The sequence below is a fragment of the Mytilus californianus genome, unplaced genomic scaffold (genome assembly GCF_021869535.1).
Source record: "Mytilus californianus isolate M0D057914Y unplaced genomic scaffold, xbMytCali1.0.p SCAF_3, whole genome shotgun sequence".
NCBI lineage: Eukaryota > Metazoa > Mollusca > Bivalvia > Mytilida > Mytilidae > Mytilus > Mytilus californianus.
Window position 1 is genome coordinate 28,316,749 of NW_026262679.1, and position 27,412 is coordinate 28,344,160.

General features: G+C 32.1%; 2 protein-coding genes across 3 annotated transcripts; one reads left to right on the plus strand and one right to left on the minus strand.

Moving 5' to 3' along the window:
• Window positions 1–1,370: 1,370 nt before the first annotated feature.
• LOC127734294 (RCC1 domain-containing protein 1-like) lies at window positions 1,371–7,283 on the minus strand. The gene is made up of 6 exons (XM_052244120.1): window positions 7,091–7,283; window positions 4,835–5,086; window positions 3,849–4,050; window positions 2,936–3,057; window positions 1,906–2,298; window positions 1,371–1,633 (listed from the first exon to the last, which is right to left on the minus strand). Exons 1-6 carry the CDS (start codon window positions 7,203–7,205, stop codon window positions 1,467–1,469), a joined length of 1,251 nt encoding a protein of 416 aa, XP_052100080.1. The 5' UTR covers window positions 7,206–7,283; the 3' UTR covers window positions 1,371–1,466.
• A 221-nt stretch (window positions 7,284–7,504) lies between these two features.
• On the plus strand, window positions 7,505–26,424 carry LOC127734295 (26S proteasome non-ATPase regulatory subunit 4-like). Of its 2 annotated transcripts, XM_052244121.1 has the most exons (11): window positions 7,505–7,569; window positions 10,056–10,196; window positions 12,222–12,333; window positions 12,999–13,085; window positions 13,604–13,672; window positions 14,441–14,502; window positions 20,908–21,061; window positions 22,630–22,732; window positions 23,140–23,292; window positions 24,320–24,402; window positions 25,999–26,424. In XM_052244121.1, exons 1-11 carry the CDS (start codon window positions 7,544–7,546, stop codon window positions 26,164–26,166), a joined length of 1,158 nt encoding a protein of 385 aa, XP_052100081.1. In that variant the 5' UTR covers window positions 7,505–7,543; the 3' UTR covers window positions 26,167–26,424. The 2 variants fall into 2 exon arrangements, with proteins under 2 accessions (XP_052100081.1, XP_052100082.1); XM_052244122.1 differs by lacking the exons at window positions 7,505–7,569; window positions 10,056–10,196 and adding an exon at window positions 10,207–10,239.
• Window positions 26,425–27,412: the final 988 nt, after the last annotated feature.

The window sequence follows — 27,412 nt, forward strand, 5'->3', positions numbered from 1 at the left end:
AGATAGAATAGTCGTCTGATCTGTAATTCTATCCCAACTTTGACATTTTGACTGATTGTTGATTCGCATTGAGGATGATGCATGCTTACCCTGCCAACGCATCTGGTCTCGCTCTTTTTGGAGTTCATGATTCTTTCCGTTTTTGTTTGTAATCTTGATTTGTTTCTTTTTAATCGATTGATGAGATCAGAATATCGGTAAATAAACTCATCATAGATACCAGGATTGAAATTTTGTACGCCAGGCGCTCGTTTCGTCTACAAAAGACTCATCAGTGACGCTCAAATAAAAAAAAGTTAAAAGGCCAAGTAAAGTACGAAGTTGAAGAGTATTGAGGACCCAAAATTCCTAAAAGTTTTGACAAATACAGCTAAAGTAATCTATTTCTGAGGTAGAAAAGCCTTAGTATTTCTAAAATTCAAAGTTTTGTAACCGGTTGACTTACAATTATGACCATATCAATGATGGTTCATGTCAACACAGAAATGCTGACTACTGAGCTGGTGATACCCTCGGGGAATAAAAACTCCACCAGCAGTGACATCGACTCAGTGGTTGTAAATAAACTCATAATTACTAAATTTATTTTTTCTGATTTAAAAATAAAATGAGATTATTTAAAAAAATATCTTTAAACAGACGTTTAATGTGAAAGACTGATTAAAACAAATTGCTGAAGAACGACCTTTTAATTGTGACCAAGATAATCAGATCACTGTAAATACCTTGTACTAAGTCTGATATGTACACTCATTAATAAAAGCAGATGTGGGGTTTGAAACTACTGATCAAAACCCTTAACCAGCAAACAATTGTGTATCATTTTTGTTAACACATTTTCTACAAATATAAATGTATCGAAGAATCCAGGTATTTTCTACAGTTTTATTTTGCCAATCATGTCTTCAGTGTTTCTTGTTGACTTAATTTTACAACTGTCCATTTCGGGTTTATATGCATAACCAACAACACACCATCTCCACATATCAAATTTGTTAATGCGATTTGAATCTAAACTGGGGTCAACTTTCAATGGTTTGTGTGTGTGTTTCGGGGGGCTGCAGAGCAAACTGAAGCCTTCCCATCACGCACCATCGTTTCGAGTCGTTTTGTAGTCATAAAATACAATAAACCGTTTCTGTGTGTGTTACATTTTAATGTTGTGTTTTTGTGGTGTCGTTGTTCTCCTCTTATATTTGATGCGTTTCCCTCAGTTTTAGTTTGTAACCCGGATTTGTTTTTATCTCTATCGATTTATGAGTTTCGAACAGCGGTATACTACTGTTGCCTTTATTTGTTAAAATGTTTGTACTTTTGATAAAATCCAAAACTAATATCAATCTTAACAAAATAATTTCGACACTTTGGTGTTTATGTTTAACAAGATTTATTCAAGTTCAAATAGTAATAGTAGTAACAGTTCAAAATATAACACTGTCATATATGAGGATTTGATGCAATTGATTTCAATCTGTAATGATGTAGGTGGACCAAGGACCACAATGAACATCCTTTATCGTAGACCCTGATCTGATGTATGAAGATACAGTTTCAAAATAGTCTCTTGTGATTATGTCATCATGGCATAACTGTCCATAATCATTCCATCCACTTGTCAACAAGATACCATTCTCTGCAAATAAAAGAGTGAGAAGATACAAAATTGTATATTATGTAGTATTTCTTTCAGGGGCTTGTATTTTAGATTCTCTCTTGTAAGTGCAAAAACTAACAGTGGATTTTATTAAAGCTACTCAATTAATTCTTTTATCATCTCACTGCGTGCACCAACACTAAAAATGGTTATAAAATACCATAAAGCAATTAAAAAAACTTCGCATGAACTCTAAAAAGGAGCGTGCATGATGGTGAGAAGGGGGTTAGTGATTTCCTATGATAATGTACCTGTGAGTAAAGCAGTATGACGAGATCCACAACTGGCTTTTTGTATATTAAATGTGTCCTGTAAATCTATCAAGCATGGGAGAGGGTGAATTTGTGCTGGGTCTACATTTTGTATAAACAATAAACTCTCCATCTTGTCTAAGTTTTGTCTTTCTGGTGAGTCATCAGCTAAAATGTCTCCTCCTACGGATGGTAAGGAACTGTCATCACTTTTTTCCTGTACAGGTTTGTTCATGTTATCATCGTTTATCACAATGTTTCCAATATTATGTCTAATTTGTGGTGTTGAAGTATCTTGTCGATGCGTATCTCCGTGTTTTTCTCGAACAGTGTTAGAGGGAAGGCCAAGTTGCCCACTTTCGTTCCAACCCCAGCAATATATATCTCCACATTCTAAACAAATAAGGTAAAAGGATAATTATAATATTCTAATTTAAGAATGCTCTGCAAAAATGAGATAAGTACTTTGTTTTGTGTTGCTATCTCATTAACGCATACTTAGATCTCCTTCTGTCCATGCAATGTAGTCAACTGTTTAATATTTCGATAGTTCTTAATTATTTGTCTTGATAGATAATACAGTTATTATGCTAAGTCAGAAACCAGGATGGGAAGAAAACAGTCGTACAAGATATACACTATTCCATCGTTAAAACCAGACTGTCGAAATTTAACATTGATGTTTAGCAGACAGTTTAGACTTCATTTAAAATTTTATCAAGTTTTTCCACTAGCTTGATTGATTGATTGGTGTTTAACAAAACTTTCAGCACTCACTATAATTGCGCTATTTCGTAGAGGTCAGTTTTTATTGGTGGAGGAAGCCAGATTGCCCGTAGATAACCGCCGACCTTCGGTAGGAAAACTAGCAATACTATTTAATTAAGATTGGATTCGAGCGTACCTGCCACGTGCGGAATTGGAACCCACAACCTCAGTTTTGACAGGCTAGTGATATAGCAGTTCTACTTGGCCACCGAGGCCCCTGTTTTTCCAGTAGAAAATAAATAAATGTTTCGTTTCATGTTACCTGAAACACAAAGCGAATGCCAGCCACCAGCTGCAACGGCTAACATTTTGAGTCCCGCTAAGCTGTCTATCAACTTTGGTTCCTTTGTACTGTCCACTGTTCCATGACCAAGCTGTCCTCGACTGAATGAAAATGAATACACAGTAATATAAGGCAATTACAGTTCTTATACGACAAAGTAAAGCATTAGTGAAAGCAAGTGAAGACACATCATTGCGACTAACACAGTTAAGTACTGGACACAGTAGAATGCAGGAAAAGCTACATATATATCGGCAAGAGCAATAGCTATATCAAATCTGGTAAAACGATACAATATCTTCTGAGGTGTTATACAAAGAAAAGTGCATAAAAAAGAGGCATAAAATATTTAAAAGTTTTTGGTACCTTTAAAATCTAGGCCAAATCTTACTGGGGAAAAAACAGACAGAAACTGCATAACCAATCATTTATTATATAGTAAAGCACACGAAGAAGAACAATACAACGAATACAAGAAACAATTAAAGTTAAATCAATAATAGCTATTTATTAAAGTGACATATGTTTATTGGCAAAATTCATTTCCAAAGATTTTCGATGATCTGAGAACTACAAAAACATTGTGTACACGTACGGCAAACAACGCCATATCACCATTGTGGCCGATTCAATTCATGAAAATGTAATTCACTGATTTTATTTTTATATACATAGAATATTACATTTATATTACAATTCCTTATTTAAGTAATACTTATAACTTTCTGGATTTATTTTTTAACATCTGGGAAATGACTTTTAATGATAATTCTATTTCTAAGCATCCTTTTAATTCCTGTTGAAAAAATAAAGTGATCAAACTATTTTACAAGAGGAAGTACATCTCCTTTTTATACTTGTATCTTGTTATGTTCGAAATTTTTCTACATACGTTCCTCCTCCAAACGTGAGGACTGTGCCATACGTAGTTAAAAGTAAGATATGTTCCTTCCCACAGCTAACTGCAGCCACTTTATCTGTACATAGAGGTACTAATGGTAATGATAATGTTGGTATAATATCTGCATCTTCGCATCTGATATCTTTTCCTATTTTACATAATATGTTCTCGCTTATGAAACATGTCTTGGTATCTGTAATAATATAAACTGAAACTCAATACTAAATATGGTGGAAAATGTCACAATAAGTATCTAATTAGAGTTTTGCTGTACATGGCGCATGCTACGAAATTGGCTCATATTGTACTGTGTAAGTAAAAACTAAGTTATACAAGCATATGAACTTACTGTCCTTTGCATGATATTTAGATATAATAATGATTGACTGATTGAATGTTGGTAAACGGTCGTCTGCAAAACATTAAATGCATATACAAGATATTAATATCTTATAATATGTAATCGTCCGTTTGAATTCTATAAATCTTTAAATAAAAATATTTCAAAAATCAAATTTTCAACTTCGTTGCCTATTTTGCAGTGTATATTTATATGTGTAGTACTAGCATACAAACTACGACAATTATGTTTATATTTTTTTCTTTAGCTAATTAAAAAGTTGTTCCTTATAGATCTACTGTTATAAAGCCCTGCTTTGTACAATACCGACACTTTCAGTTGGATTTTTCACATGCTAGCTCACACGGGAACAGCAAACACATTATTCTGAGTATGGACCAACCTGTCTTTGTTATTAAGTCTAACTGTCGCGTGATTGTCAGGTTATATCATTTTTTTAATGATGTAAAGACGTGTAGTTAGGTAATGTTATAATGTCTTGTATTCATAATTCAATATGAAAAGTGATCATTGGACAAAATATGCATGAAACGCTCCAGTGATGTGGGCTTTAACGTTATTTTAATGAACCGTAATTTTGGTCAATTTTACAACACTTCTGTAAATATAGACATACCTAAAATAATTATGAGATCTTTGTCCGTTGCAGTAAGATGACTAATCTGACCTTTATGTTGCTGTTTGTCATGAAATTGGACCAGAAAATATTTCGATTTGTCTGTTATCATATAAAATTGTTCGAAATTGTTTACAAATACTAGATTTTCACCCACAAATGTAAGGTTTTTAATGACAGATCCAGAAATTTTGTGAAGAATTTGGTCGTATATCGCATGTTGGTAGCCCAATACTTCTTGTGTTCCGTCATCTGAAAGACAATAACTTTATTCAAACGTGTAAAATCTAAAAGAATGATTAAGAAAATTAGTATTAGTATAATAAAAAAATCATTATATAAACAACACATATCTGAAAGGAGATAGAGCAGATTGTTATCCTGAGAAAACATTGTCAACCGACGCGATACCATGCTTTTTCGAGTGGTTACAATCTGCTCTATCACCTGTTCAGCTATGTGTTATTCAATTTATTTTACTGAATCATCTGTCATATTTGTCTTTTAAATTTTAAATTGAATGTAATAAAATATGACTTCATGTACATAGCAACGCTACATTCATTAGAAAAGTGTTATATCAAGGTATATAAGTATTTTTTCAGAGACAAGTGACTGTGCAAAGACAGAAGCGTAAATCTTGAACATTTTCTTTAAAAATTATGGATGTAAATTTAATTCATTGTCTTTTAAATAATCGATTTTGGATTGATCTTCACGAGAGGGTGAAATTCAAAAATTGTCTCCCGCTGAGACATGGGATGGAGTAAAATGTTTCCAAATCAAAACCTAGCATTTTGACGTGAAGTATAATAATAAAGATTAATTAAGCAATGCGAACCCAACCATAAACACGTGGTTAAAATAGGAGCTACGAAAATATAAGTAGTCCTGCTCCACTAGTGGCAGTTAACTATATGATTAAAAGTGCATTGTAAAGATATCATTTAACTAACAAATAAAGATTACAATGGATCACTTAATATGATAAAATATTACATGCATAAACGTCTCTTTACATTTTCAAATAAGGAACACCTAGCAAAAGATGTGATTCTGTGTTGGTAGGATAGTAATTAATTATTCAAAAATGTGTTATTGCTCAATTGCAGTTTATCGATTTTATCAACAACAATCATACTACAAACACACAAAAATCATGTCTTCAAATAGACAAATGCACTGCTATATGAGGACACGTACAATCTCCTCCTGTCCGAAGTTTTTAACATGGTGCATGTGAACAAAGGAAAACACAACGATAGTGCATGATCACATTATGTTCAAAACAATGTGTAGAAACTTATTCAACAATTAAAACTATTTAATAATTATAGTGTTAGAATGTACGTAGGCTACGCTTGGGTACATGAAAAAAAACCACATTTAAGATAAAACAATTGAAAACATGTATAACAACTTTGACATGTTTGACAAGAATTTATGTAAGGAACTTGAAAACGAAGACTTGTCCCGGCAATTGTAAGCCGGTCTGGATGGAGTTTACAGCATAGAGAACAATATCACAAAAGAGCAGAAAAAAAGGCAAAAAAGAATAGAGAAAATCGGCAAAAAAACCCCGAAAGAAAAGAGAATAATGGTCAAAATAAATGAAGAATAAGAGAAAATGATCTAAAAAGTTAAAGAATAAATAAATCCAGACCCACATTTATCCTAGGCTTATCTTCTCAGAAGATCAGGCATATAATAAAGCTATGACAACTAATGGGAAACAGAGTGCATGATTAGTTCTCTTTATAATGCTCTACACAACAAACTGATGTATAACTATATTAAGCTAGACTAAGTATTAAACAATGGCATTTTGACAAACGTATCATTATGGCGATTCTTTGTTGTTTATATGGTGTTCATTGTACAGGTAAACATCTACAAATGTATATAATATATATATTTATATTATTTATTCCACTGATACGGGAGTGACCCTTAAAAAGGGTCAATTTTAAAGTACCAGACAGAAAACTGACAGGTCACTGGTATAATCTACCCTCAGTATCAATATCAAAAGCATCACCTCCTCCAAAATATCTAAAGATATATTATATACTTATATAATATGAATATTAATATGTGGGAGAGTACACTATAAACCTTGCCATTGTCGGAAATGTCCCCGGTCCCGTTTCTTCTGGTTCAGTGAGTGACAACAGATAATATATAAACTGACTGAAATTAGTCACCTAGAGTTTGACTATGTACAGTGTGTTCTTAACTTTTACTAAAGATACTTGCCAAACTGAACTGTTGTGTTACTCCATGATGTTTTTATTCTGGTGACGTTCTTTTCATTTAATATTTTTAATGCTTTATCGTCCATAAATTCGCCAAAGCCATGGACGTTAACCATATTTCTTTTGTTGTTGTTGTTGTGCCATGTGCTTGAAGACTGGGTTCCGTTTTTGACGAGGTTGTGTGAAACCAGTAAACAAATATAATGATATTCAATATTTGTTCTTTTGTTTCCAATTATTCGTGCATGTGTGTATTTAGAATATTTTGAATGAAGCTTCTTGGGAAAGATTTATTAATAAATTAATAAACACGAATGTAAATCTGCAAAAAAATGGAAGCTCAGCGACATTTTATTTACGTCGTTGTGCTGTGTTGTTTAATGTCTGTCTTTTGGCGATTAAGATGGGAAATAATTTCAGCCAATCGCAACTCTTCATATTATTCATTTCCAAAATGGTTCTCGAAAGTACCATTGTCTGGTAAAAAAACATAAAATAATATTTGTTCCCCTCACACTTAAGCTTAAAAGATAAGATACACATTTCGGTAGAGAACTGATGTAAACTTGCATATCGTATCGTATCCTCTATACCCTATTGAAGGCACTTAATGTGTGAAAATCAATTGCCATTTATACGTTATAACGATGATGATTTAGCGATTTTGAAAATCAACATCATCGTTTGGATCCATTCGTCCCAAAAAAGGAATATCAATAATCATTTCATTTAAAAAGAATTCGGATTTGTTAACATCCCGCTTATAATTTAATACTCTTATAGAATAATATGAGGCCGGTGTTACCTACATGTATGAACATGATGAAAGGGGACGATGTAGGGCCAACATAATTTTAAGAATACTTTTACGATATCCCTATCCCGTTTACAACAGATTTATATATATAAATATTTATTGTCCAAAAATTCCCAGCACAACTCCTGGTAGAAAAGTAAGTGAATTATGGAAACTTATCTGATGTTAAATGCTATCTCAAAACTGAAGCAGTTTTTGTCTCGCCTTGACGGAGTCAAAAAGTGAGAAATAGGTATGCTGGTTCCGGTAGCATTGACTGCATCAACAATGCATAAGATTGTGATTAGATCAGTTTTTGGGGAACCACTTGTGGTACATGTGCATTTGTAGGTCAATGATATTTGGTATGCAGTTGTATAAGCATTGGCACATCTCATTTCCATGGAGATTATTTGTCCCCGCCACCTCAGTCATGGTCTATTGACTTAAAAAAATTTGCTGAGATTACATGTATCAGTTTGTGATTAGATCAGTTTATGGGGAACCACTAGTCATGCTAGTGTTAGGTGATTGATATTTGGTTTGCAGATGAAAAAGAATTGGCACAACTTATTTCCATGGAGATTATTTGGCCCCGCCCTCCAAGTCATGGTCTATTGACTTTGAAACTTTTGCTTAGTTTACATGTATTAGTTTGTGATTAGGTCAGTTTATGGGGAACCACTAGTGGTAGGTCATTGATATTTGGTATGCAGTTGTATTAGCATTGGCACATCTCATTTTCATGGAGATTGTTTGACCTCATCCCCTCAGTAGTGGTCTATTGACTGAAACTTTTGCATGCATTAGTTTGTGATTAGGTCAGTTTATTGGGAACCACTAGTGGAAGGTCAGTGATATTTGGTATACAGTTATATTAGCATAGACACATCTCGTTTCAATGGAGATTGTTTGGCCCTGTACCTTTAGTCGTGGTTCATTGACTTTGAATATTTTGCATAACTTCCATGTTGAGTATCGTCTTTTAATTTCAACATTTGATTTTTTACCATCAAAAAAACAAAAAGGCAAGAAGTATCTCTGTGTTAACAGTTTATTTCTCATATCAAATGGTCGTCTTCCAAAAGACACTTTACCAAATTGTAAAAAATTACTTCCCAACATATTTTTGATTTCTGTTAAAAAAGTAACGGAAAGGCAGAATCGTTTTCCGTTGTTGGTCCTGTTGTTAGGGATTTAAATTATGACATCATTTTTAATGTAAACAAAGAAATATTATTTTCAAGTAATGCTTTTTTTCTTCACATTGATATGAAGTAGTATTTAAATAATAAAATATAATAATTTTTAGCTTAAAACAACAAATTAAGATACAAAGTTGGCTTATTATTTATCTTCGTTTATCAGAAACAAAACACTGCTTGGTTGATCAGGTGAGAACTTTCCCTCGAGAATTCATTTTGTTTGCTATAAAATTGTATGTTGAATAAGCAAGACTCATTTGAAAATGATGATGATTTTATTTTCATTTTTTAACTGCTAATATTCTTTTTGTAATCAGATGCAACAAATTTGCGGGAAACCCTTTGAAGCTCCTTCGTATATTTTAATTGAATCACTTGAATGTATCTCTTTTCTGGTCTTGATTATTCTCAGTCAACTTTTATGGGTGTCATAGTTATAAAATGTTAGATTATATTTTGGAGAACGTTGTAGTCTTTTTCCCGCACCAAGTTTTGTTTTCTTTTGTTGAAAAAAGAGAACCAATTGACTTTGGTTAAAATTCGGAAGAAAGATATTTTAACTGAATAAGTATATCCACATCATCATGGCAGTAACCTTTGCTGTTGAATGATTTAAAACTTTTTCAGTTAAAATATAATTTTACAATGTTAAAGTTCTGTTAACAACATTATTACAGTCAGTAAAAGGTAGGATGAGAGATACCATGCATGTAATAATATTTTTTTAAGAGAAACTCATGTACAGCTAAGATAAAGATTACAACTAAAATATATTGGAGGTACATTTTGTATTCATAACAGTCAAAAAAAGATTGGCAATTAGAGGTTTGAAGTTTTGTACCCTTAGGAATTCAAATAAATGGCCATAAAAATCATTGTCATGCATGAAATGTAAAGCCTAAATCATGTCCTAACCTTTTGTTGATGATACACTTGTATTTTATCTACTTTGATATGTGTTTCAGTGTTGACAACAGTGATTATATGAGAAATGGAGACTTTGTTCCTACCAGACTGCAGGCCCAACAAGATGCTGTCAATCTTGTTTGTCACTCAAAAACTAGATCTAATCCAGAAAATAATGTTGGACTATTAGTTATGTCTCAGTAAGTTGAAGGGAAACAATGTTGGGCTATTAGTTATGTCTCAGTAAGTTGAAGGGAAGTAATGTTGTTCATTAAAATTAAAATTGTTAAAGTAAAATACATGTATATGCAGATGCACATACTTTAGAAATTAATGCTTTTTTTTGAAAATTTATAGAATGAAAGTAAATGACTACCAAATTTATGTATCAAGCACAAAAGCACTTCTTTAAAAATGTGAAAATCAATTGTTTTCATTTTGTTACGGGTTAAAGAAAAAAGCATCTAGTTCTTATATTTAAGTGACACTTCAATTTCAAAGAAGTTCCCTCATAAAGTATTTATTACAAAAAGTGTAAGTATCGATGATTATTATATATTAAAAGGATAACAATTTATAGTTTCAAATTTCTATAACTATTTATTCATATTTACAATAATGTAGACATTAAACTTGGTTGCAAGTGCGCATAGTTCCACAAACAATATGTAAAAATAATGTTAATTTATTAATCAGAGCTAATATTTCTATTCTTGGGTTACTTTTACATAAATTTGAAATATGACAATCAGATGATTTATCTTGCAGTCAATTAAAACTAAGCAAAAGTTGCCTGCTAGCTAGTAGATTTGTAGGTTACGTTGTATACAGTACTTAAGTTACATAATTATATACACTTACCATGCACTGTAAAGGCTAAATAACGGAAATGTAAAAAAGTTTGAAATTATTAATTTGACTTTAACAATATTTTTTTGGTGGTTCTGACAGTCTTCACGATGAACTTTTGAAATTACAGGCCCCGAGCTAAATTTTTTGAAAAATTTAGTTAGATTCTGTTGGCCTGTAGAGATGAATTTTACAGGCCTGAAAGCAATGATACAAGCCTGGGATGCTGGTCTTGTGGTTTAGCGTGGACTGTTCTGAACATTCTGCTTTTTCTCTCTTATGTAATGCTAATTTCAAAGTGACCTGTTGTATTATTCATAAATTGAACCAATGTAAACCTATTTCTGGCTTATATTTCTCTAAGTTATGACATTTACTTTTGGTGTGAGTGATATTGACCATAATCTAACATGACATAAAACTGGAATCATTTTATGTTCCTCAATGACAAAAATGTTTGCAAAATATTAAAGATATATGGAATATGTCTTGACAAACAATACATTGCAATGAAAAAATCTGGGTCATTTTACTTAATCTTCCTTTTTCTGTCAGACTTGTCAATATTTCATTACTTGAATATACAAATGAATGTACTATTAAGTTTAATTTAAATTCATATAGTTAAAATAATAAATAGTTATGTCCTGATAAAAAACTTTCCAGCCAGGTCTACTCATAAAACCTGACCCATAGTGAGGGGAATATTACTTTTTATTGTGATTGTAGAACTTGCAAAAGATTTACAATAATTGGTTTCCATTCTCTAACTTTAGTTTGCCTCAACCAAATGTTATGAAACTTACACACAATGCTTATTACCACAAAACACAGATCAAGTTCGAATTTGGGTGGCATCACTTTTACCGTTCTAGAGTTGTGCCCCTTTACAAATGGAAAAATTGCAGAATTTTTCGTTTCCGTTCTCAAACTTTAGTTTGCCTTAACCAAATGTTATGAATCTTAAACACAATGCTTATGACTACAAATCACAGATCAAGTTTGAATTTTGGTGGCGTCACTTTTACGGTTCTAGAGTTATGCCCCTTTACAAATGGAAAAATTGCTGAATTTTTCTTTCCATTCTCTGACTTAAGTTTGTGTCAACCAAATTTATGAAACTTATACACAATGCTTATTACTACAAAACTCAGATCAAGTACAAATTTGGGTAGCGTCACTTTTACAGTTCTTGATTTATGTCCCTTTATAACGTTATATGCAAGCGGGGGCTTCATCTGTGTCCCATGGACACATTCACCATTTATTTTTTAATCATACAGAATACTTGTAGTTCTGAGCTGGTAATATACATGTAGTATACATTATGATAGAATCAGGAATTAATTTTCACAGTGTGTCTTTCTTCTTTTCAGTGTTGAAGTTTTGGTCACCTTGACCACAGATGCTGGAAGGGTTTTAAGTAAGCTTCATCAGGTTCAACCGATGGGAGAAATTAAATTTGGAACAGCACTTAAAGTTGCACATGTAAGTCTTTAGAAGAAAAGATGAATCAGAAATATTAAGATTAGGTCGAGTATATCACATCATGCAATAAATCTGAAAATGTATCATCAGCCTGAAGATTCACATAAGATTCTCTCAAAATCTTATTCTTTTAGTAAATTGAACTAGTTTCAATTGTTTGTAATTTTTTGTCAGATGTTATATATGTATACGGTAGATTCATTATTATTCATGGAGCACCAGTTTCATGGATTTCATTGGTGTAGTTAAACCATGAATTCCAGTGTTCACCAAAGTATAAATTTCCTATAAGCTTGTATTGAAACTCTGGCAAATATACTTTTTTTCAATCCATGAAAATTGGTACCCACAAAAAAATAAATCCATATTTAGTTATATTCTGAAACTTAGAATACATCATATCTTGTATTATATATTGGTTATACACATATATATTAAAGGATTAAACAACTTGATCAGGTTTTTTCACATTAAGTACATTGTAATACATTTACAAACTATATCTGAGTAAGGAAATAGGTATTTATCATTTAACATGAAGCATGGTATCATGTTGTTGTAGAACAAATAAAATAAAAAATATTTCTGTAATACCTGTGTCAGATAAGAATTTACTGATGTGTCTAAGATAAGAAAATTCTTGAATACTGTAAATTTATTTATAGCTTGCACTTAAGCACAGACAAGGAAGGAATCATAAAATGAGGATTGTATTCTTTGTTGGTAGTCCTGTTGAAGATGAAGAAAAAGAGGTTAGTTTGACATTTAAAATGTATTGTACTAAAAAACTAACCTGGTTCACAGATGATCTGTTTGAAATGGTAATCTTTAAAGGAATAATTGATACGAGGCTAAAGATAACTACAAAATTTATATGATGGCTTTCCAGAATTATAGTTGATTACCCTAATGAATCATCCAACAAGGACAAGGTTGCCATTGCACATAAAAATTTAAAAAATGAGTAGAATATTTATTAAAATTTCATGTAGTAGACCATAATCATATCTGCAAGCTATCAGAAGATAGAATAATTGGAAGAAGAAAAACAATAAAAAATGAAGACAAATTAGTATTTATTCACTATTCATTACAACAAAACTGATGAATGAATCAGTTTTAGTTGCATCTATTTGTTTTCCTTCTGATGTTAGAAACTTTCATGATTAAAGCTTTGTCCATGGAGATCAGTGCTGTTGATTGATCAACAAAAAATTAACAAATGTGTCTTTTTCTGTTATAAAAATTGATTTTGTCTTGTTTATTATAGTTGGTAAAACTTGCAAAGAAACTGAAGAAAGAAAAAGTCCAGATAGATATAGTTAATTTTGGAGAAGAGGTCTGTATAGTAGATTGTTTTGGATAACTCATACTGAAATGTTGCAGGAATTAGAAAATTCCTTGGATAATTATATCCCCATTCTAAAGGAGAGTGTATACTGGTTAAGTTCAGTCTATCCAATGAAATTTTTATCACTTTTTTCTGATCCATGGAACTTTACTTCCAAGATACTTGTGAGCGTGCTATACCATTTTATGTGTTTTCACATCTATTCCTCATTAACTACGTGTTAATTGAATACTTAAAGTTCCTAAACATAATGGCTCTGTATGAAATTTTTGTCCCATTTTTCCTTGAATTTGGTAATAAGCTGCTGTACAATGTGATTTGTTGTCACAGTTCATCTTGGTTGTGGTTTAATAAAAAATACAAAAACAAACTAAACAAAACAAAACAAGAAAACAGCTATATGCAACCATTTGTTTTAAGAAAAAAAATAATGCATAAAAGAAAAATTCAGTCATTGGAACAAAATTGCAAAGATCATAATGGATGAACTTAGATACAAAAAAAAAGACCTATGTTTTAGATCCTTGCTTAGAGATGCAACTATTGATATATTTAGTCAAGCGTTATTGAAAAATTCCCTAGAAGTATACTTCTGCAGTAGTTTTGAAATACATCATTAATATTTAAAACCATTGTGAATTTAATAATAAATAAATTCCCTTCCACAGTGACACCAGCACACTCCATTAGAATAATTCACAAATCTGTAGTTCCATACAAGTAAATATGGTGTATATATTGGTTTATATTTTACAGGCAGTCAACACAGATAAATTGACAGCATTAGTAAACACAATCAATGGAAAAGAAGGAACTGGGTAATGATCAAATTTCTAATGTAAAGTTTTCATACTTTGTCAATTGGACTTGCTATCAAAGATATCAGGGACTGAATTTTGTTGGAAATTTATTTTACTGTAATCTGTCAGTGTAATGCAGGTGATATAGTTGTCATACTTTTTCTCCAATCTTATTTGGATTTTAATGAAATATGAAGCTAAATTTCTGTCCCTTTTTCCTTTGGAAATTTAATCTTCATTATTTCACCCTTGTAAACCAAACTATGCAGGACTTCCCATTTTAATTTACTGTTAGTTTGTTCTTATCCTGAAAGTTCATGAACGTCGTATATTGGTATGACGTTGGCGTCGTTGTCGTCCGAAGACACATTGGTTTTCGCACTCTAACTTTAGTTTAAGTGAATGGATCTCAATGACATTGTACCATAAGGTTCAATACCACAAAAGGAAGGTGGGGATTGATTTTGGGGGTTATGGTACCAACAGTTAAGGAATTAGGGGCCAAAAATAAGCATTTTTATACACCCGTTTACGGGACGTATTATGGTATTCCGTTGTCCGTCTGTCCGTCCGTCCGTATGTCCGTCTGTCCGTCCGTCGTCAACATGTCGGACATTAACTCAAAAACGCTTTAACCAATTTGCATAAAACTTTGGTGAATTGTTTGTATCTATTGACGTGAGCTCCCTTTCGTTTTTTATAAATTTTAGATTTTACGTTTCCGAGTTATGGGGTTTTATTCATTAAAAAAAGGGGGATTTTCCAGTTTTCGGACAATTACTCAAGAATGCTTTCACCAACTTGCAAGAAATTATGGTGAATTGTTTATATCTATTGACATGAGCTCCCTTTCAATTTTTATGTATTTTAGATTTTACGTTTCCGAGTTACAGGGTTTTATTCATAAAAAAAGGGGGATTTTCCAGTTTTCGAACAAAAAATCAAAAATGCTTTCAGCAGTTAGTATGAAACTTTGGTGAATTGTTTATATCTATTGATGTAAGCTCCGTTTAGAATTTTATAAATTTTACATTTTACATTTCTGAGTTATGGGGTTTTATTCATTAAAAAAGGGGGGATTTTTCAGTTTTCAGACAATAACTCAAAAATGCTGACAGCAATTCTCATGAAACTTTGGTGAATTGTTTATATCTATTGATGTAAGCTCCCTTTACATTTTCATAAATTTCTAATATGACATTGAGAATTAATTGAACTTTATTTGTTTATAGTCTGACAACAGATTTACTAAGTATTGCACAACAGCACAGTGTATTGCACAACAGCAAGAAATCTTTAATTGAATATAAATTCAATTCATATAACCAATTTCAAGTTCTTAGACTACATTTATTCAGAAACCTATAATATGTCAAATATTTAATACAATCCAAATTCAGACCTGTATCAAGCTTGAATATTGTGTCCATTTTTGCCCCAACTGTTCAGGGTTGGACCTCTGCGGGCGTATCCAGCTGCGCTCAGCGAAGCAGTTTATTGTAACTTCCAGACATAACTTGTGTGTTAGTGTATGGATCTCTCTGACATTGTACCACAAGGTTCCATATCACAAAGGGAATGCTGGGATTGATTTTGGGGGTAATTGCCTCCAAATTTTAGGAATTAGGGGCAAAAAAGGGGCAAAAAACAAGCATTTTTATACGACCGCAAAAAAATTTTGTGGTCGTATATTGGTATGACGTTGTCGTCGTCGTCGTCGTCGTCGTCGTCCGGCGTCGTCGTCCGAATACACAATGGTTTTCGCACTCTAACTTTAGTTTAAGTGAATGGATCTCTATGAAATTTTACCATAAGGTTCATTACCACAATAGGAAGGTGGGGATTGATTTTGGGGGTTATGGTACCAACAGTTAAATAATTAGGGGCCAAAAAGGGGCCGAAAATAAGCATTTTTGTAACTTCCAGACATAACTTGTGTGTTATTGTATGGATCTCTTTGACATAGTAATACAAGATTCCATATCACAAAGGGTCGATGATGGGATTGATTTTGGGGTTAATTTCCTCGAAATTTTAGGAATAAGGGGCCAAAAGGGGGCAAAAAACAAGCATTTTTCTAGTTTCATGACAATAACTTGTGTGTAAGTGTATGGATCTTTCTGAAATTTTACTACAAGGTTCCATTTCGCAAAGGGAAAGCTGGAATTGAGTTTTGTGGTAATTGCCCAAAACGTTTAGTAATAAGGGGCCTAAAAAGGGGTGAAAAATAAGCATTTTTTAGTTTCTAGACAATAACTTGTGTTCAAGTGTATGGATCTCTCTAAAATTGTATTACAAGGTACCATACCACAAAGGCAAGGCTGTTATTGAGCTTGGTTTGGGGGGGAAGGGGGGGGGGGGGTGATGAATCATAGGGGGGGGGGGGGGGGGTCAAAAAAGGGGTAATTATTTTTTTTCGTTTAAGGAATAAGGGGAAAAAAGGTTAAAAAACTAGGGTTTCCATTTTAATAGACAAATAATTGAGTAAAGAACATTATTTAAAAGCAGTGTAAGGTTGGTAATTCAAACTCATTTAAATATCTCACCTGCACTATGTTTGAATTATGTAAATTGGAAATTTGCCAATTATTTTAGTATAATAAACTTCATTGGAAATTTGCCAATATAAAATTTTGCTGATGAAGGTTTTTTGTTTACCTTTAGTCTGACTATGATGTCATTTTCTATTTTAATAGCGTTATGATGTAGTTAAATTTTTTTTAATACTTTTATGATGTATTTTAATGCGCATTTATGGTTGCAAATTTATTGTTTTAATATAATAAACTCCATTGGAAATTTACCAATAGTTTGTTTATTTTTAGCTATGACTATGATGTCATTTTCTATTTAATTTTAAGGTTACAAATTAATTTCAGTTTTAAATATTATTGTAAAATGTTAGCCCAAAACATTTATTAATAAGTGGCCAAAAAAGGGGGCAAAAATAAGCATTTTATTAGTTTCCAGACATTAACTTGTGTTCAAGTGTATGGATTTCTCTGAAATTGTACTTAAAGGTACCATACCACAAAGGGAAGTGGGTCAAAAAAATTTTTTTGGGGGGGGGGATTTTTTTCCTTTTTTTTTTCTTTAAAATTTTCCATTTTAAGTTGGTTAATTCTGATCACAAAGAGAAAGTTGGAATTGAGTTTGGGGGATAATTGCTCAAATGTTTAGGAATAAGGGGCTAAAAAAGGGGTTAAAAATAAGCATTTTTTTTTAGTTTCCAACAATTAATTGTGTTTAAGTAATTGGATCTCTGTGAAATTGTACTGCAAGGTACCATACCACAAACTGAAGGCTGGGATTGAGTTTGGGGGGGGCGTGATGTGTGAAAATTTTCCACTTAAAGTTGGTTAATTATTTCTGATTTAGATATAAAAGCAAATAATAATGATGTGGTTTGATTTTATCAAAAACTTAAATTGAAGTTATGTATATTGTAAATTTAGGTTACATTGGAATTTAAGAATTGGCTTTGGGGTAGGGTTATGGCTCAAACTTTTAAATAATAAGGGAAAAAAAGGTGAAAAAACAAGGGTTTCCAGGTTAATAGACAAATAAGTACAAAACATTATTTAAAAGCAGTGTAAGGTTGGTAATTCAAACTCATTTAAATATCTCACTTACACTGCTTTTAAATTATGTAAATTGGAAATTTTCCAATAACTTTATTGTTAATAAATGCATTGGAAATTTGCCAACAATTTTAGTATAATAAACTTCATTGGAAATTTGCCAATATAAAATTTTGCTGATGAAGGTTTTTTGTTTACCTTTAGCCTTGACTATGAAGTCATTTTCTATTTTTATAGCCTTATGATGTAGTTGAATTATTTAATACTTTTATGATGTGTTAAATGGGGTTTTATGGTTGCAAATTTATTGTTTTAGTTTAATAAACTCCATTTAAAATTTGGTAATAAAAAAAATTTTTGTTTATTTTTAGCTATGATTATGATGTCATTTTCTATTTTACTTTTATGGTTGCAAAGAAATTTTTATTTTTAGATATTACTGTTAAATGATGCTGATTAAGGTTTTTGCTATGTTTAGCCATGACTATTATGTCACTTTCTATTTTAATATCTGTCATGATGTATTTAAATGGGCTTTTATGGTTACAAAGGAATTTTATTTTTAGATATTACTGTAAAATGTTGCTGATTAAGGATTTTGTGTTCAAGTGTATGGATCTCTCTGAAATTGTACTGCAAGGTACCATACCACAAAGGGAAGGCTGGGATTGAGTTTGGGGGTGCTGAATCATAAGGGGGTTTCAAAAAATTTGGGGGGGGGATTTTTTTTCCTTTTTTTTCTTTAAAATTTTCCATTTTAAATTGGTTATTTCTGATTTATATATAAAAGCAAATAATAATGATATGGTTTGAATAGGTAAATTAAAAAATTTTAAGTTCTTAGACTACTTTCATTCTGTGTGAGAAACCTATGCTGTGTCAAATATTTAATTACAATCCAAATTCAGTGCTGTATCAAGCTTGAATGTTGTGTCCATACTTGCCCCAACTGTTCAGGGTTCGACCTCTGCGGTCGTATCAAGCTGCGCCCCAGCGGAGCATTTTATTCTAGTTTCATGACAATAACTTGTGTGTAAGTGTATGGATCTCTCTGACATTGTACCACAAGGTTCCATATTACAAAGGGAATGCTGGGATTGATTTTGGGGGTAATTGCCTCCAAATTTTAGGAATTAGGGGCCAAAAAGGGGCAAAAAATAAGCATTTTTCTAGTTTCATGACAATAACTTGTGTGTAAGTGTATGGATATTTTTGAAATTGTACTACAAGGTTCCATATCACAAAGGGAAAGCTGGAATTGAGTTTGGGGGTAATTGCCCAAAACGTTTAGGAATAAGGGGCCAAAAATAAGCATTTTTATACGCCCGTTTACGGGACGTATTATGGTATACCGTTGTCTGTCTGTCCGTCTGTCCGTCCGTCCGTCTGTCCGTCCGTCGTCAACATGTCGGACATTAACTCAAAAAGGCTTTAACCAATTTGCATAAAACTTTGGTGAATTGTTTATATCTATTGACGTGAGCTCCCTTTCGTTTTTTTATAAATTTTAGATTCTGCGTTTTCGAGTTATGGGGTTTTATTCATTAAAAAAAGGGGGATTTTCCAGTTTTGGGACAATAACTCAAGAATGCTTTCACCAACTTGCAAGAAATTGTGGTGAATTGTTTATATCTATTGACATGAGCTCCCTTTGGATTTTTATATATTTTAGATTTTACGTTTCCGAGTTACAGGGTTTTATTCATAAAAAAAGGGGGATTTTCCAGTTTTCGGACAAAAAATCAAAAATACTTTCAGCAGTTCTTATGAAACTTTGGTGAATTGTTTATATCTATTGATGTAAGCTCTGTTTATAATTTTATTAATTTAACATTATACATTTCTGAGTTATGGGGTTTTATTCATTAAAAAAGGGGGGATTTTCCAGTTTTCGGACAATAACTCAAAAATGCTGTCAGCAATTCTCATGAGACTTTGGTGAATTGTTTATATCTATTGATGTAAGCTCCCTTTACATTTTCATTAATTTCTAATATGACATTGAGAATTAATTGAACTTTAATTGTTTATAGTCTGACAACAGATTTACTAAGTATTGCACAACAGCACAGTGTATTGCACAACAGCAAGAAATCTTTAATTGAATATAAATTCAATTCATATAAACAATTTCAAGTTCTGTGACTACATTTATTCAGAAACCTATAATATGTCAAATATTTAATACAATCCAAATTCAGACCTGTATCAAGCTTGAATATTGTGTCCATTTTTGCCCCAACTGTTCAGGGTTGGACCTCTGCGGGCGTATCAAGCTGCGCTCAGCGAAGCAGTTTATTCTAGTTTCCAGACAATAACTTGTGTTCAAGTGTATGGATCTCTCTGAAATTGTACTGCAAGGTACCATACCACAAAGGGAAGGCTGGGATTGAGTTTGGGGGTGATGAATCATAAGGGGGTTCAAAAAATTGGGGGGGGATTTTTTTTTCATTTTTTTTTTCTTTAAAGTTTTCCATTTTAAATTGGTTATTTCTGATTTATATATAAAAGCAAATAATAATGATATGGTTTAAATAGGTAAATTAAAAATTTTTAAGTTCTTAGACCACATTCATTCTGTGTCAGAAACGTATGCTGTGTCAAATATTTAATCACAATCCAAATTCAGTGCTGTATCAAGCTTGAATGTTGTGTCCATACTTGCCCCAACTGTTCAGGGTTCGACCTCTGCGGTCGTATCAAGCTGCGCCCCAGCGGAGCATTTTATTATACTTAAGCTTATTAATGTTTTTATTTGATACAGTTATTAAATCAAGTGAAGCGTCTGATTGAATGTGATTTAGTCTATGTACTGCTTTAAGATGATCGTTTACTATTTTAGATCACATTTAGTAACAGTACCACCAGGACCTTTACTATCTGAAGCCTTGATTAATTCACCCATTATAGTTGGAGAGGATGGATCTGGTGCTGGTCTTCAAGCCACAGGATTTGAATTTGGGGTTGATCCTAATGAAGATCCGGAGTTAGCCCTGGTATGTATTGCCTGAAATTGAAATAGCTGCAATGAATGGAGGCAGTATAGTATAGAAACTTAGTTGGCCCTAAGATGTGAAAATCATCAAGTGTTATGAATTTATCAGTTTTCATTAAGAGAATGAGAAGATCTTATTCTGTCTTAAATAACTAGGGGGCCTTGGTGGCAGAGTGGTCTAAGTAGTTACTACTGTAATCACTAGCCAGTCAACACTGAGGTTGTGAGTTTGAACCCCTCTTGTGTGGGTGCACTCGACTCCAATCTATATTGACTAGGATTGTCAGTTTTCCTATCGAAGGTCGGTGGTTTTCTCTGGGCACTCCGGCTTCCTCCACCAATAAAAACTGGCTGCCACGAAATAGCCCAAAAGCGGTGCTTAAAAGTGGCGTTAAAACACCAAAAATCAAAATCAAATGTTAAACAACTAGTGCATTAATTGTTTTAGTGATCAATATGTGGCATTTTGCAAGGAAAATAACTTTTTTTTATCCAACTTGACTTTCTTTTTCAATTTTCAGTCTAAATTTCCAGCATTTGATCTAAGTTGATCCACATGGCAGATTTATTTTAATTTTGTTCTTTTTCTAAAGTGAGCATGAAACTTTTCCCACAACATTAAAGGGGCATTAGCTGCCATTAAGACAAAAAATTAAAATCTTATTTGTCCAGATGAAACCACAATTTACATCTATGTTATGAAATCAAACCGACCTGAAAAAATTGTATTTACACAACTCCATGTGCTTCTCAGTCTATTTATATTTATATTTATGTTTATATGTCAGATGACTATTGGCAGTCTTCAGAGGTAATTTTGATGGTTAATTAGCTGGCATCTAGTTGAAAATACGCACGAAATGCTGATACATTATACTGAGTCTATGCATTGTTTCCATCGAACTTTTTATAATTTGGATTTACGTTTTAGTGTGCTATGAATCCAATATGAGAATTTAAGTTAAATCAGTGATCATGAATTTGACAGCTAACACCCCTTTAAGCAATCAACAATAAATCAACCATGAACCATAAAGTCTATTCAGATCTCTCTTTATGCACTTGCTGTTGACTGATGGCATGGTAGGGAAAACTTAATAGTTACAAACAACAGTCTGACTTTACAAGAAACATACATGTATTATAAAGTTATGGTTATCAATCTGTATAAGATTGTTCAATCAAAATCCAGATTTATCATATCTCTGCAAAAGGAGCTTGATAGAAGCATTTATCCCCCTGTCCATCTGTCTGTCCTTATGATTGTTGTAAGTACAAATTGGTTTTAACTGTGAGTTTTATACAGGAGTAGTACATCAGACATGTAAAGATTAAAGATTATACATCCTTTGCTTTCAAATGTTTGTGTATGAGTGTTCCTGATAGTAAATCCAGAAAACATTTTGAAAAAAAAAAATTATTAGGATTATTTTTATTTTAAAACGAAGCAAAATTCTGCTCAAGCATCTTAAAGGATAGATTAACAGTACTTTAATTTAAATTAGAGTGGAAAGGGGGGAGATGTTCTCTTTTGTGAGCTTGTTCACAGTATCAGTTATTTGATTATAGGCATTGAGAGTATCTATGGAGGAACAGAGAGCCAGACAGGAAGATGAAGCAAAGAAAGCTATAGAATCAACAGCTACAGAGACAACACCTGTACAGGAAACTGGTAAAAACATTTCATCATTCAGTAAACCATGGTTTTCCTAAATTCCCTCTCAAGATAGGCTAGACCTCTTATAAAATCCAGATTAATTGTATATTCCAGTAGAAATTTTTTGTTTATTCAATATCACACCAGAGGCATTTCTGTCACAAGGCAAACATTTCCTTGTTTTAGGGAAAACCTTATGAGATGTGGATCTCTGTAATCGTTGATTGGTTAGAATATATTTTTGTTTTAACTTGGTAAAAACCTCTTCTGAGATGGGCAACTTTTTTAGTGTGCCAATTAGTAAATGCCGTCTAGACATATTGTGGGGTTTGTTGGATGTGAGCTTGTACACTAAGGTTCCTTATGGTTATTCAATTTGATCCATGCAATATTGATCCATTGATCTATCATCTGTATTGTAGGAACCAATGATGAAGCAATGTTAAGACAAGCTTTGACAATGTCACTAGGACAGGAAGAAGAAGCAGCACCAACACCCAGTGGACAGAATTTTAGTTCTTTATCAGAAGAGGAACAAATTGCATATGCCATGCAGTTATCTCTACAAAATTCAGGTCAGCAAAAAATTGTTGTATAATATTTATCAAAGATGCTGTCTTGTAGTTGTGTATAGTTTTAAATCTACTTTGCTAGGCCTAACCAATTAATTTTCAGTTCTCGTACAATCTGATTTGCTTGTACAAGTTGTTGCTAGTGATTTTTTTTTTAAATAAAAAAATAATAACACTCTCCTTTTGACAAAAATTCCAACATTTTGATGTTTTTTTTTGGCTTGCCTTGTTGGAGTCAAAAAGCGAGACATAGGTATGATGTTTTTTGGTGGCGGAGGCGTCAACAATGTATTAGTTTGTGATTAGGTCAGTTAATGGGGAACCACTAGTGGTAGGTCAATGATATTTGGTATGCAGTTGTATTAGCATTGGCACATCTCATTTCCATGGAGATTGTTTGGCCCTGTACCTTCAGTCATGGTCCATTGACTTTAAATATTTTGCATATAACTTGCATGTTAAAAGTATTGATATTTTAATTTCAACATTTGCATTTTACTTTCAAAATAACAAAAAGGGGAGACATGCCTCTCTGTTAACAGTTTATTTAATCGAGAAATATTAATGGGGCTTGCTTCTTTAACTAGAAAGACAACTGACATGTCAGCAGTTAAGACCAAGCTGTAGAATGAACCTTACTTTTAGTTACATCCCAGCAATACCCATAGAAATGGAAATAAAACTATCTTGAATGTGTTAGGTGTTCCACAAGGCTATATTTCAAAGTATAATTCAAGAGAGTATTGCTGTAACACTTAAGTACTGTCTACGGTTAAAGATTTTAAAACTTGGATACCTCTTCAAACCTTCATTATTTCAAATGGAGGCTTATACAATATTTTTGTCCAATTTTTTATTCATCTTTTAAGGGGATTACTTACAAAATTATTAAAAAAAAAAGTAATGGAGGTCAACAAAAATAGAAAAAGATGCTAAAAATCTTGATTTATACATATTTTTCATCCTTTTTGGTATTACCTTTAAAAGATTGTAAGAATCCCAAAGTTCAACCAATTTCTTTTTATTTTAGCTGATAATACAACAGAAAACACTCCAGCTCCCATGGATGTGGACGATGAAGCTAAAACACCTGTCCAGAAATCAGAGGAAGCTGTAAGTAGTTATAAAATAAAATGACAGAGCAATCATCAAACAGTAGGTTCTGATACTCATTATATAGTACAGTAGACTCCACCTAATCGGATATCCGCTAAACGCATATATCGGCTATTGTAATATTTTTCAAAACACCAAACGCTTCCCTATATGTTTAATGTTAATTTTATCGTGTTATCGAATATTGGATTTAAGAATATATCGGCAAATAGGATAAGAATATTCAGGAAATTTTGTTCAGAACCATGCACAATTTGATATTTTCAATGTTTTTCTGACAGGAAATTGAACCGAAAGTTACGAAATTACAATCTTGCAGACAAGAAAATTTAGTTTTTACTGAATAAAAAGGAACTATTTCTTAATAAATTGTTGTCTTTATTCATTGTTTTCCTCTGTAAAGTGAATTAGATGCTCTCTAAATTCAAATAGTTTAAATTTATTTATAAAATATACAAGAGCAGTACGTTGGGAGAATTTTGATAAAACTCTAATTCCTCACAGAATCAGAAATATAATTTAAACTGAATGTACCTCCTTCTGAATAATTTATTGCAATATACATATAAATCCCTTTTGACAAGAGAAATCTGACTTTTGTCAGATATAATTTTGTAACATTTGGATGACCACATGTCATGGATGCCATTTTGTTTTGTTTACAATATGTGAAGAAGCCTCGAGAACCATGACCTAAACATAAACAGTCTTCAGAAAACTTAAACTTGATGCAATAATATTTTATCAATCATGATTATATATCTTCATAAATTTGATTATTTAAAGAAATAAAATATATAACAAATACGATTTTAGTTTAGAGACTGCAGTGTACACAGACCATGCTTTGATCTATTTATAGCCAAATTAGCTTACCTGTGATAAATGTAAATAATGGATATTAAGTCGTTTACAAAACAAATAAAGACACAAACTATGGATGGTAGATAGTTATTTACATAAATATTTCAGGACATTTTATTTATTTTAATAAATATAGGATTTAAAAACTGAAAACAAATATAAGCATTACATAACCAGCTGATAATTTTTTACACAAACATCGTGGTGATGTAACTGATAAAAATCACTCCAGCCTTTTCTTATATATAGCAGTGGTCAGGGCTAGTAATATCTCAGGATTAGGTCTACTCATTATTGCAGAATATACCTTTATCATCTAATTGAATATATCAGATAATGGGATATTTTTTGTTGACATTTTGGGTATCCGATTTGCCAGAGTCTACTGTACCTTTAAATTGTAAATATTCAGGTACTAGTAGAACTTCTTTGACAGGGTTAATGAGTACAGTACCTGTACTATCTTTCGGGATGGGGAATCTGTTGTCTCCAGATTGACAAATGAGGTTAAGTCTGGGTGTTAAGACTCAGGCCCTTTATTTTAAAAAAAAATTTAAAGTAAGGCCTATCTTCTATTATGTTATAAGAGTTTTTCAATTATCTGCTGAGAGTACAACTCCAGTTTCCTTCACCAATAAAACTGACTATTGTTCAAATGAATACCTAACAAACAAACTGAATTTTAACTATATTGGTTAAAATCATCAATAATATTATTTTTATTTACAGGGTGCTGATGAGGATTATTCTGAAGTGATAAACGATCCTACATTTTTACAAAGTGTTCTTGAAGGATTACCTGGTGTTGATCCACAAAGTGAAGCTATACAAAACGCTATAAGTTCAGTAAAAGATGGGTCTAAGAAGGACAAGGATGATAAAAAAGATTCAAAATGATACATTATAATTTATTTCTAGAACACAATTATTTCACCAAAAAATATCATAACTTTTTTTTTAAAGAAAAGTTTTAGTACTGTATAAATTAAAGTGAGAATACTATTTTCATTTTGTTATCAAACAAGTATCAATATTGAAGAATCTTTATATGGGAGTGTGAATGAAGTCTAATGTTTAGTTTATGTGTATGGAAAAGTAACAATCAGTGATGGAAGCATTTCTTTCAAATTAAATAAATTTATGCATCCTTAATAATTATTTTCATTGCACATCTAAAATTGGAAAATGTTAAACGGAGTAGAAGCTGGGCATTTAGGCCCAATTATGGCCCAATAAAAATAAAGACAATTATTTCAAATTTGAACATAATGTTTGGAAATGCATACGATCAAGAAATTTCACAAGTTTTTTTATGTAATGTCATCACAATTACGTCATCATATTTCATGAAAAAGATGAAAATTGTTCAATTTATAGTTATCAATCCATAATTACTTTCTGGAAATAAAGTGCACAGCCAGCTAATCACAAAATAATTTTACAGAAACTTAAATATAGCTATTTAAAAAATCTCGCCTAATAAAAAGTTGTTTATTGCGTGTGCACCAAGGGTCTGGAAACAGTCATAGTTGTCAGACATCACCTAATCTGAAATATCTATGACGGAAATGATTATGCCCCCACCTTTTCAAAAATGCTGGATCCACCCTGTAACAGTAGTAATTAATCTCAGAACTAATATTATAATGTTATAAAGAAATTATATTCCAAAAGTTACTTCAATATTCAATATCTTTTCAGCAAAGACAATCGCCAATTCTGATTTTATAATTGAAATTTAATGAAGTAAATGTGATGAAACTGTCATTACAACTTCATAGATTCCGTAAATGTAAAATAAGGAGATGTGGTATGATTGCCAATGAGACAACTATTCACCAGAGTTTAAATGATGAAGATAAAAGCAATTATAGGTCAGGGTCACTTGAAACGAGAAAACGGACAGCCTAATTTATACAATACAATTTACGCAAACAAAATGAGACGGACATGAACCATCGATAAGAACTGAATTACAGGCTCCTGACTTGGGACAGGCACACAAAGAATGTGGCAGGGTTACACATGTTTGTGAGCCCTCAATCCTTACCTAACCTGGGACAGTGGTGTTATGTAAATCTACTAAGATTTTGAGAGATTAAAAAAGGACCCCAACATTCAAGTCATCTCCAAATGACCAAAA